This window comes from Triticum dicoccoides, chromosome 5B (genome assembly GCF_002162155.2).
Source record: "Triticum dicoccoides isolate Atlit2015 ecotype Zavitan chromosome 5B, WEW_v2.0, whole genome shotgun sequence".
In the NCBI taxonomy this organism is placed as follows: Eukaryota; Viridiplantae; Streptophyta; class Magnoliopsida; order Poales; family Poaceae; genus Triticum; species Triticum dicoccoides.
Genome location: NC_041389.1, coordinates 483,524,736 through 483,537,233, shown reverse-complemented (window position 1 = coordinate 483,537,233; position 12,498 = coordinate 483,524,736). Strand labels below are relative to the sequence as shown.

Below are 12,498 nucleotides of genomic sequence, written 5' to 3'. Positions count from 1 at the left end.
CGCAAAAAGAAGATTACATCGAATATATCTCCATGAGAGAGGGGGAGAACATTGTATTGAGATTCAAAAAGAGAGAAGAAGCCATCTAGCTACTAGCTATGGACCCGAAGGTCTGAAGTAAACTACTCACACTTCATCGGAGGGGCTATGGTGATGATGTAGAAGCCCTCCGTGGTGGATGCCCTCTCCGGCGGAGCTCCGGAACAGGCCCCAAGATGGGATCTCGTGGATACAGAAGGTTGCGGCGGTGGAATTAGGTTTTTGGCTCCTTTTTTGATCGTTTGGGGGTACGTAGGTATATATAGGAGGAAGAAGTACGTCGGTGGAGCTCCGAGGGGCCCACGAGGCAGGTGGGAGTGCCCAGGGGGGAGGGGCGCGCCCTCCACCCTCGTGACCGCCTCGTGGATTTCTTGACGGAGGGTCCAAGTCTCTTGGATCTTATCTGATGAGAAAATCACGTTCCCGAAGGTTTCATTCCGTTTGGACTCCGTTTGATATTTTGTTTCCTCGAAATATTGAAATAGGCAAAAAAACAGCAATTCTGGGCTGGGCCTCCGGTTAATAGGTTAGTCCCAAAAATAATATAAAAGTGGAAAATAAAGCCCAATATAGTCCAAAACAGTAGATAAAGTAGCATGGAGCAATCAAAAATTATAGATACGTTGGAGACGTATCAGGGGCCGCGCCCCAAACCCCTTGTCCAATTCGGACTGGGCTTGGGAGGGGCACGCGCCACCTCCTGGCTGCTGCCTCTCCTTCCCACTAAGGCTCAATAAGGCCCATATACTCCCCAGCGAATTCCTGTAACACTCCAGTACTCCGATAAATACCCGAATCACTCGGAACCCCTCCGATGTCCGAATATAGTCGTCCAATATATCAATCTTTACGTCTCGACCATTTTGAGACTCCTCGTCATGTTCCTGATCTCATCCTGGACTCCGAACTACCTTCGGTACATCAAAACACATAAACTCATAATATAACTGTCATCGTACTTTAAGCGTGCAGACCCTATAGGTTCGAGAACTATGTAGACACATCTCCGGTAAATAACCAATAGCGGAACCTGGATGATCATATTGGCTCCCACATATTCTACGAAGATCATTATCGGTCAAACCGCATAACAACATATGTTGTTCCCTTTGTCATCGGTATGTTACTTGCCCGAGATTCGATCGTCGGTATCTCAATACCTAGTTCAATCTCATTACCGGCAAGTCTCTTTACTCGTTCCGTAATAAATCATCCCTCAACTAACTCATTAGATGCAATGCTTGCAAGGCTTATAGTGATGTGTATTACTGAGTGGGCCCAGAGATACCTCTCCGACAATCGGAGTGACAAATCCTAATCTCGAAATACGCCAACCCAACAAGTACCTTCGAAGACACCTGTAGAGCACCTTTATAATCACCCAGTTACATTGTGACGTTTGGTAGCACACAAAGTGTTCCTCCGGTAAACGGGAGTTGCATAATTTCATAGTCATAGGAACATGTATAAGTCATGAAGAAAGCAATAGCAACATACTAAACGATCAAGTGCTAAGCTAACAGAATGGGTCAAGTCAATCATATCATTCTCCTAATGATGTGATCCCGTTAATCAAATGACAACTCATGTCTATGGTTATGAAACTTAACCATCTTTGATTACCGAGATAGTCAAGTAGAGGCATACTAGTGACACTATGTTTGTCTATGTATTCACACATGTACTAAGTTTCCGGTAATACAATTCTAGCATGAATAATAAACATTTATCATGAAATAAGGAAATAAATAATAACTTTATAATTGCCTCTAGGGCATATTTCCTTAAGGTACGCGACAGTCCGAAGCCCCGGCGTGTAGTGGGTCAAAGCAACTGGAGGGCGCAATAGTGGAGGATCATTCGTGCTTTGCCGAGCTGCCGTTGTTGGCATTTCTTTCTTCTTCTTTCTCCTTTTGGGCTTGATGTTTTCTTCCCCCTAGCAAATGCTATGTGTTCGGTGTGGTTTGCCCACCTTCCCTCTCTTCGGGCCGCCAGGCCAAACCCATCCACCTCCTCCCTCTCCCGCTCCGACGCTCTACCCACGCTCCGGCGCTCTGCCATGGTCCGGAGGAAGATCACCTACTACGCAATGCTCACGCTGGAGTGCCGGTACGAGATCCAGCAGTAGATCCAGGCAAGACAAGCCGTGCACGCTGCCCGCATCACTGTCGGGCTACCTCCAGACTCACCGGAACCGGAGGAGGAGCAACAGTCGGGGGAAGAAGCGAAGCATGCGGAGGCGTAGTTCGCCGTTGCACAATCGGACGAGATGGCAGAGCAGCAGACCATCCTGGAGTCCACTAGGATGAGGCATATGTGGAGGCAAACCGGGCGTTACTCTGGCAGGAGCAAGCGGCGTTCGACACGCTCTTTGCCGATTTTTTGTTTGAACGAATGCTCAAGAAGAGCCCGACTTTGAATTAACAAAGCCATCAACCGACCAGGAGAACAAGACTTCAACTTACAACAAGAAAAAAAAAGGAAAGCGGAAATAAAGATACAATGTGCTCGTTAAAATAACTCAAAGGCAAAGAGCATGCAACACCCTTGCCATCGAATGTCGCGAAGCCGAAACTAGCTAACCTACTAAGGAGACGGGAGGAGGGCACCACCATGCATGTTTTGTGTCGTTGAATGCCACCAAAGGACCAAACAGGGGCATCACTTGATCTGACTCTGTCGCCGCAAAGGGACCCTACCCTTTCACCCAGGCTCGACGAATGCCGCACCGGCGGCCGGTGGAGTGGTTCACCATAGAACCAAAATCAAAGTGCCCAAGCTACCAAAGGAGAGGCACAAGGAACATACCCACATGAAACGGAGAACCGACCACCCAATCACCGTCGTCGGCAGCAGCAAGGCAGAACACCGAACGAGAGTTATCGAACGAAGGCGCTGAAACCTTAGAGAAGGCCAAAAGGATGCAACACCATGTCCCCGGTCAAGGATAGGAATCGCCAACGCTGAAGGCCTGACGCCGACACTGAGGCGGGGACCCAATTCCCCTCGCACCAACGGCTGGAACCCTCCGCACCTGGACAAGAGTAGGATGCTGATGATGATATTAGGCCAGACATGTCGTCACCGAACCACACCCAACTGCACCACTCTAGCCATCCCCGGATGACACTTTCTGGAAGGAACACACCACCAAAATGCCATTGTCACCACCCAAATACCGTTGTCTTTGTGGAACTCGACGCGGAGATAGAGGAGGAGGAGGCCAGAGCGGAGCAGCTACCGCCCATGCTGCCAGAGCCGAGCATGAAGATCGTCAACATCTCCGGCGAGGAGTAGCTGGATGATCGACGTAGTACGTAGGTTTATTTCATTTGCATGACTTTGTATGGATTTAAGAATCTAGTATAAGATGTCCGGATGCAACTCGTGAAATTTGAAACGTGCCCGGTCATTGTCCGAGGACGCGTCCGCGTCCGCGGACGTTTGAGGGCTGTAGATGCTCTAACGAGCACACCGGCGGTGATATGGCGAGCAGCCCGGGCGCATCACCACAATGACGGTTGGATGGGGGCGATGGAGAGTCCGGAGGCTGTTGCTTTAAGATTCGTATTGCCAGGTGTCGCATGCGGGAGGAAGTCTCAGGATTGGTTGTGCACGACTCGGTTGTACATGATTTTTTTCCCAATGACAGGCATCCACTTCACTTGGCTTCCGATGGGAAAACAGGGTTGACCATCGATGGCCACCGCAACGGCAATGGCAGCCTTCGTGGTCGTGCCCCAACACAGCCGAGACTCAGCTAGCCACCCCTCTTTTCTCTCTACCGCCGGCGCCGGCATCCGCACCACTCTTGTCCACCACCGCAGCCACGCTGCACGCCAGCACCTCCCGCTCCCGCTCCCTCAAGCCCGAGCTCTGCTACCCCACGGCCCCCCCTGGTTCCAGCGTCCGACCACTGGGGCAACTGGACGGTCCTCCTGACCGCGGCCGCTTTGGGCGCCGGAAATCCTGAAATAAATCCAGGAATAAATGCGAGCATCAGGATTTGAAACCTGATGGGCTGGGGATATCACAGTCCCTCTAACCATCCAACCACAGGTTGGTTCGCAATCTTAAAGGTAGTGACTGAAAGTTTGTGTTTCAATTACTAGTCCAACTTAACTTTAAATACACAATCAAAAAGCAAAAAGTATGATGTACGTTTTACAGGGAAAGAGGCTGATGCCATCGCTATGTTTTACAGGGAAGGTATTATTAACTGAGGAACCTCGTGTGGAGGCGGAATCAGATTCCTTAAACGTTATAAACTTTTGTGATGACCAATCTAGATGGTGGGATATTGCAACATCAATTTTCACGGAACGTATGGATGTTTCTTCTTTAATCGGGAAGATTGTCTTCAAGCTTTATTTTCGTTCTTCCAATCAAGCGGCGCATGTGCTAGCTAACTTTTTTTATTGTAATAAGACCTCTTTAAACTGGACAGACGAGCCCCTGGGTTGTCTGGTCTCTTTGCTTGTGGGCGGTGTAATGCCTACGTTAAATCAATAAAGCTAACCATGATGGCCTTCCTTTTAAAAAACTAAGAAATCCCTTGGGCACAGTAAAAACATACGTGGACATCGCAGTTACTCCTGCATGCGCTGCCGATGCAGCGAGTTCTGTATCGTTCCAATTTTATCGGATGTCACCGAAGGGACGCCGGTGCAGCGAGTTGAGGCGCGCAAGAAGATGGCCGTGGTCGGCGGGGACAAGCAGCTGGGGGAGGGGGTGCCATGAGCTGGGTCAGTGACGAACGTGGCCGTTTCCAACGGGGAAGGAGCCGAGCTGGAGTGGAGCACCTAGGGTAAGGAGCACACCGGCGGTGATGTGGCGAGCAGCCCGGGCGCGTCACCACAATGACAATGACGGTTGGATGGGGCGACTGTTGCTTTAAGATTCGTATTGCCATGTGTCGCATGCGGGAGAAGGTCTCGCGATTGGTTTTGCACAATCCGGTCGTACAGGATTATTTTTTTCCCAACGACTGGCATCCACTTCACTTGGCTTTCGACGGGAAGACGGGGTTGACCATCGATGGCCACCGCGATGGCGACGGCAGCCTTCATGGTTGTGCTCCCACACAGCCGAGACTCAGCTAGTCACCCCTCTTCTCTCTCTACCGCCGGTGCCGGCACCCGCACCACTCTTGTCCACCACTGCGGCCACGCTGCACGCCGGCGCCTCCCGCTCCGGCTCCCTCGAGCCCGAGCCCTGCTGCCCCACGGCCTCCCCCTTGTCCCGGCCTCCGACCACTGGGGCAACTGGACGGTCCTCCTGTCCGCGGCCGCGCTGGGCGTCTGGTCCGAGAAAAGCACCCGCGCCGGCAAGGCGCTGAGCGGCGCGCTGGTGAGCGTGCTGCTCGGCCTGGCCGCCACCACGGCCGGGCTCGTCGCCGCCGACGCCCCCGCCTACCGCGTGGTGCTGGAGTATCTGCTCCCGCTGGCCGTGCCGCTGCTCCTCTTCCGCGCCGACCTCCGCCGCGTTGTCCGCTCCGCCGGCGCCCTCCTCCTCGCGTTCCTCCTCGGATCTGGTACGCGCGCTTCATCTATCTGCAGTTCCCACTACTCAGCTAGCTAACGATCCATGATCCATCGATCTTTTTCTTGGAAATGGCAGTGGCGACGACGGTGGGCACGGTGGTGGCGTTCGCGCTGGTGCCGATGCGGTCGCTGGGGCCGGACAACTGGAAGATCGCGGCGGCCCTCATGGGCCGGCACATCGGAGGAGCCGTCAACTATGTGGCCGTCGCGGAGGCCCTGCAGGTGACCCCGTCGGTGCTGGCCGCAGGGCTGGCCGCCGACAACGTCATCTGCGCGCTCTACTTCACCACGCTATTCGCCCTGGCCGCCAAGATCCCCGCCGAAGAGACGGTGCACCCCAAAGGGGGAGTCAACGCCAGCGGCGAGCCCACTCCGGCTGCCGGCGGCGGCGACAGGCTGCCGGTCCTGGAGAGCGCAACGGCGCTGGCCGTGTCGTTCGCGATATGCAGAGCAGGCAAGCACATGACGGCCCTGCTGGGCGTACAGGGCGGCAGCCTCCCCTGCATCACAGCAATCGTGGTGGCGCTGGCGACGCTGTTCCCCTCGCACGTCGGCAAGCTCGCCCCCGCCGGCGAGGCCATGGCCGTGATCCTGATGCAGGTGTTCTTCGCCGTGGTGGGGGCCAGCGGGAGCATCCGCGATGTCATCCACACGGCGCCCGGCATCTTCGCTTTCTCGCTCGTGCAGATCGCCGTGCATCTGCTGGTGATCTTGGGCGCTGGGAAGCTGCTGGGGTTGGAGGAGAAGCTGCTGCTCATCGCGTCCAACGCCAACGTCGGCGGGCCGACCACCGCCTGCGGCATGGCCACCACCAAGGGCTGGAGCTCCCTGGTCGTCCCCGGGATCCTCGCCGGCATATTCGGCATCGCCATCGCCACCTTCCTCGGCGTCGGTTTCGGCATGTTTGTCCTCAAGCGCATGTAAAGCAAAAGATATATGTAATGTATGTATGGTCATGGAATTGCCAACTGAATCAATCATTTGCTACGAACGATGAGGAGCAACTCAGCGATCTCCAAACTGACACCAACCAGGACAAGCAAGCAAAGGAGCCATCAGCAGGAGAGCTGCCGCACGCGAAGAACTGTCTACTTGACTGTCTTTTTATTTCTGAAGACGACTCTGCACTGCCGTCGCTGTTGTGCGCATTTTGAGCACAACCCTGCTTGAGGGGCCTCTGCTTCAGCCGGACTGAGATCCAGTGCCTTGCTGTAGTGCGCGCCTTGCCCCCTACAAGGCTACAATCCAGTGTCCATGTCGATCCTACGGCCAGCAGCAACTCACAGTCGAAATACCCACCTATGGACAGAACAGCAAGAACGGGCAAGGGAAACAGAGGCCCTGCCCTTCATGCAGAGAACAGAGCAGAACATTAGTTCTGTTAACACGCAGTTCAGTCTATCAAACCACAAGAGTTTAACAATTACAAGGCTATAAAAACGTAACAAAATACAGTTTAATTTAGCAAGCAAAAACACTTTGGTTTAGTTTAGCAAAGATCAAGGAAAAAGGAAAACCCAACCCATTTTAAATACATGGACATTCAGTTAAAGACGTTCCGGAAATCAATAGGGTAGAAAGGTGAACACAGTACAGATCCTTTTGTAGGCGTGAATAAACTAATTTTTTGAAGCAAATTACCATAGAAATTTGTTCTTACATAATCATTCAAGTACATAGTGTTGGCCCTTTTACGTGTACACTTAGGCCACAAAAGACTGTAGTTAGCCCCAAGTCCAGAATCAAAAATGCTACACTTACGTAAAAGTCTACGTACAGTTACGTAATTAGCCTAACTATTAATCCCTCCGCCCCCCCTGATTCCAACTGGGTGGGGCCCCTCTCATAATTTCCTCCAACTGAAAAAAGCCACCTAAGCCATTACGTTACTTTACGTTTGATTACTACGTAGGTGTAGCATTGCTCGTCCAGAATACTATAGTCAACCCTGTTCAAAATACAGTCGACACTGTCCACAAGATTCGAACGCCTACAACCGTGTTAACGAATCATCTTATATGTACAGATTGTAAAGGAACCTAGTGCCTCTGCACCTGCAAGTCATCTTGTGTTTGAACTTCATAGGTGATATATGCATGCGCCCACATATAAACTGAAAGTTGTTATATAACTACTCCTTTCGTTCCATAACATAAGAACACTCTTATATTATGAAATGGAGGGAGTAGCTTATATGTGTCCTGCAGACCTAATTATATAAATTGTCCGTAATACAGTGAGGTACCAATCACCTTTTCTTTAAGAGAGAAAAGGTATCAATCACGTATGTATATTCGCCTGTCAAGTGTCAATGGCTTTCCTAGGTGAAAACACCTGCCTAGCTCTAGTGCATAGGAAATGACTTGCCACCATTTCGGAAATGATTTGCCACCATTTCCTATGATGTTTTGTCTGATCTTTGATGACAATGCGTATTTTCCACCAGGCCTTCCTATCTATGCAAACCGTAGATAAAATGATTTATGTGTCTTTACCTAGGCTCGCCGTAAAGGGTTTTGCTAACCCATTCCATTCTAAAAGCGTCTCTAGCCCTTCCCAAGGTTTAATCCCCTAAAAGGATTTTTTTTTTGGGGGAAGAAGTTTTGTTTGAGGAATTAACTCCTACCTAGCACTTCCACAAAATCTACGATCCCTCAAAAATTTAAGGAGAATCAGCGGAGCGTCAACCGAACAGTTTTGCAGATAAAGTCGACAAGGCGGGCCACAACATAATTAAAATAAACCACAACATAATAGTAAATGACAAATGAGTATACATCCACTTCTCAATGAAAAAAACCATAACATAATCAAAATAACACGGTATGTTTATCTATTTATTCATTCAAGAATGACATTTTTATCTTGGGATATACTCCATATATAGTATAAACTCACTATCCTATAGTATTGTTTTACTCCTTGAAGCAAACCGTACAGTTGCAATTGCGTCCATCACAATGAGCGTCCTTGTAATAAGCACCACCCTGTTCTTTCACTATGGAACCGCAGGTCTACTTGCAAAGGACTTTGGTGCAGAAGATCAATCCATTGTCACTATCCTCGACACAGCGCTCTGTGGCAAACATAAGCACAACATTACTGTGAAGGCTATATATGTGCCTGTAAAACAGGTGTAAAAAATGTAGGATGTGCAACAAAATTTGCGCGTCTGTCTAAATGAAACTAGTCATCTCCTTTTTCTACTCTCAACAACATCTACTCCCTCTGTCCCATAATATAATAACGTTTTTGACATTAGTGTAGTGTCAAAATTGTTCTTATATTATGAGACAGAGGGAGTACTTGAGACGGAGGATAACAAGAGAAAAGAAAAAAAAACACACCTGTCGAATTTGGATTTCCAAGCAACAGAAGCAGCAAAACGAAACAAACACCCGTAGCCCTTTCATCCATTACAAACTGCCGCGATAAAACAACGCCACCTCTTTTCTTATTGTAATCTCCTCTTGTGCGTGGCTAGGAAACAATCCCGTATGTTGTGTGAAGGATGTATGGAACATATTGTCATCTTATATAAACTTCTCGAGAAAGGTAGAAATGAAAGCATGTAATGCTCTCTATGAGAATAACGGGAAAGATATGAAGAAAATTATTCGGATCCATTTAATTTAACACTTTCTACTTATATGATCTTTTCATTCCTTTTATAAGTAATTAGTGAATATTTGAACATAGACACTACTCAATTACTGAAAGTAAATAAGGAGACATACAATACCTTTCAATTCATTTTTGTACTAATAATCTATCCATTTTTGTACTAATAATCTATCCATGCACCCATGCCACATCACCAATCATGCATGTCAGTCATAAGTTAAAAATATTGCATTATTTTTTGTGTGGTATATGAGTTGGACACTAGGAGCAAATCTGTATGTAGTTCATGTTTCATATTTTTGTTAAAAAAGGCATTTTGTTAACCTCAATAAAAAACTATTTTATACATAATTTTATCACATGCTTATTATGTTTTATTGTTTTAATATTAAACTGAGACTACTCCTATATTTTCTTTTACATTAATTTTAGGATTTTCTGTAGCAATTTTTTATGCATTTGTTTGACCAAAGTTCCTGTAGCAACGTGTGGGATATCATCTCGGTAAACCAATGGTAATGATGAGTAATTATGAACGGGGGTGCAGAATTTGTTCCTGCAACTAGTACACCACGAGTTTATTGTTATTCTGAAGAGGTAAATATAAACTGAACGGCAAATTACAAGAACAAGTCTCAGTTTATCTCTAGTGATTCTTGTAATTGGATCAATGAACCATTAAACCACCTAGCTTTACTAAATACTAGAAGGGTTGGGCGCGCTTTGCTGCACAGTTGGTGTTGTTGGGTTTCTTCAAAAAATAATCACTTTGTTTCAAAATATAAGATGCATTACTTTTTTAAAAAGTCAACCTTTCAAGTTTGATCAAAATTGTAGAGAAATATATCAAAATCCATCAAATTGATATTTTCAAATTCATCATGAAACGAATTTTCATACTTTTTTTGCTTAATACTGTGGATGTCGATATTTTTGCTCTGAACCTGGTCAAAGTGAAAGAAATTTGACTTTCTACAAAACTAATATCCCTTATATTTTGACACATGGAATATTTAGTTTGGAGGGTGGGGAGATGATAGAGTGTGTTTTATTTCTATTTATAATGCGGTTATTTGGTGGGCCTTTTGTGGTGTGATTCTGTGTTATCCGCTAACCAATCTATATATACGTGGGGAAAATTCTATGTCGGTGATCGCATGTACTACTATATAGGTGCTACAATATCACATGTTGACGCTTCTCTTTTCCAGTGATGGGAGGGCCCGCATGATTGATATGTTTTATAGGCTGGTTGTTATTGATTGATTTGAAAAATCGTTGGCCCAGTCAAAATCGTTAACCAAATCCAAATTTGAATACCTCAATTGAATGAAAGAGCTTCAAAATTAAGGAATATACTGAATTAAAAGAATTGAATGGAAGAGGTTGAGAAAGTGTTGACCCGGTCAAAACAGGTTGAACCAATTCTAAATTGAATACTCCCTCCTTCCATCTATATAGGGCCTAATGCATTTTTTAAGACCGCCTTTGACTATTGACAAGATTAATAGTACATGAAATGCACAATGTGAAAACTATATCATTGAAAGCTCCTTTCACACACGAATTTAACGGTGTGCTTTGTGTAAGTTGCATGTCATATATTATTGCTCTAGTATTTGGTCAAAGTTAGCCTCAAAAAACGCATTAGGCCCTATATAGATGGAAGGAGGGAGTACTTCAATTAATTGTGAGACCTTAAAAGTTAGGAAACATAGTGTATAGTATAAAGACTTGAATGAGAGAGGTTTGAGAAATTGTTAACCCGGTCAAAATCGTGTGAACGAATTCTAATTGGAGACCTCAATTGAATATGGGCTCTCTAAAACTAGGGAGCTTAGTGTTATAGAGGATACTCGCAATAACTATTATTATTTGATATTAATACAATTAGCCATGATGACATTTCTTAAAGAGAAGAACGACCAAAACACAGCAATTCTTGTTGATGCAAACATAATTTTTTTGCTACATCTTGTAGGCACACATACATAACAAACCCCCAAAATAAACTAGAGGAGGAACATATAACATAATCACATGAGCCCTAAAACAACATAATATGTGGCTAAAACAGGCAGCGAAGCCAATGTGCCGACTATCACCCTGCAAAAAAGAAAAAAATGGAAAGGCAAAGAGCGGTTTTAGTTGTTATCCTCGTGTTCAGGGAAGAACAATGTGGTCGATATGCATAAACAATTATGGAGTACTCTAATCATCATGACATGCGAGATCGCCAATTTACTTACGCGGTACTGAGTATATTGGCATGTAGGTCATACTCTCTCGCAAAGATAAATGTCCCGATAGACTGAGGCAGTGCGGCCTACCAATAGGAACGAGGTGAGTTATTACTATTGATCTGGATATTTGGCTCAATTAGCAACAAAAAAGAGAAGAAAATGATATATTAACACCAGTTGTGAGCCTGTAACATGCAATATTTATCTATTGTTACCTGTAAGATGGCAACGCGCAGAAGGTCACCACGTAGTCCCAAAAGTAGCGCTCCAATCATGGTGGCTGCTGGCGCAGCGACAAACCGCATCGCCATGCCCAACGAGGTCAATCCAGGCCCACACACGACGAGCTTGTCCTGTAGACCGATGAACAAGCCTACAATACAACCACCAGATCGGTGTGATTCACGATCAATCAGTTAATTCCTCTTTGATCTCAATATTGTTTTGAATTATATTCGTTACTATTTATTCCCCCCTTTCTGAAATATAAGGCCCACTAATGTGTGTGCTCAATGTTATATTCTTTTTGTCCCATATTAGTTGTCGCTGAAATGAATATACCTAGACATATTTCATTTCTAGATACATCCCTTTGAGCCCGCAGTAGGGTCTGCGGTAGGACAGTAGATTCTTGATGCAGGACTCGTGCCGGTCATGATGTTATTTGGACACGTCCCTCACTTCGGTTAGTAACAAGCACATCTCGACGGTTGACTTCGAGCGCACAAATTAAGATCATATCTGGTCCCAACGCAAATACATTGTTGTAAGCATTAAGACCACATACTCGTACCTATTTTTATTACTAGTGTTTGAATCATCATTTGCTTGATTGATCCGGTCAAAGATGGAATTGATCCTTTAACGAAGCTTGCTAGAGACCACCGTTTCAAGGAAGACTTCCTCTCGTGGTTCGATAACCCGGGGTCACCTCTAAAGAAGTAGGTGTGAGATGCTTATTTTTTCTTTACTGCATCACTAAAAGGAGCTACCAATAATATCCTCACGGTAAATCTGCGTGGTGCTCTAAAGTATACTTCACTATTGGA

The 12,498-nt window shown here is 46.5% G+C and overlaps 2 protein-coding genes across 2 annotated transcripts in view; one reads left to right on the top strand and one right to left on the bottom strand.

Moving 5' to 3' along the window:
• The first annotated feature begins 5,047 nt into the window (after window positions 1-5,047).
• On the top strand, window positions 5,048-6,575 carry LOC119311000 (uncharacterized membrane protein YjcL-like). The gene is made up of 2 exons (XM_037586629.1): window positions 5,048-5,572; window positions 5,659-6,575. The coding sequence occupies exons 1-2, from the start codon at window positions 5,077-5,079 to the stop codon at window positions 6,504-6,506; spliced, it is 1,344 nt and encodes a 447-aa protein (XP_037442526.1). The 5' UTR covers window positions 5,048-5,076; the 3' UTR covers window positions 6,507-6,575.
• Window positions 6,576-11,129: 4,554 nt separating this feature from the next.
• Window positions 11,130-12,498, bottom strand: part of LOC119310999 (probable auxin efflux carrier component 5b) — a 3,487-nt gene continuing 2,118 nt past the window's right edge. The window contains exons 3-5 of the mRNA XM_037586628.1: window positions 11,665-11,822; window positions 11,456-11,532; window positions 11,130-11,312 (exon numbers count right to left, since the gene is read on the bottom strand). Coding sequence (XP_037442525.1) covers window positions 11,243-11,312; window positions 11,456-11,532; window positions 11,665-11,822 — 305 coding nt within the window. The 3' untranslated portion in view covers window positions 11,130-11,242. The remainder of the gene's footprint in view (window positions 11,313-11,455; window positions 11,533-11,664; window positions 11,823-12,498) is intronic.

Bases quoted from the DNA above. Each gene is read 5' to 3' on its own strand.
- LOC119311000 (XM_037586629.1), top strand. From the start codon at position 5,077: ATGGCCACCGCGATGGCGACGGCAGCCTTCATGGTTGTGCTCCCACAC. The intron at 5,573-5,658 runs GTACGCGCGCTT...TGGAAATGGCAG, and splicing joins CGCGTTCCTCCTCGGATCTG to TGGCGACGACGGTGGGCACG.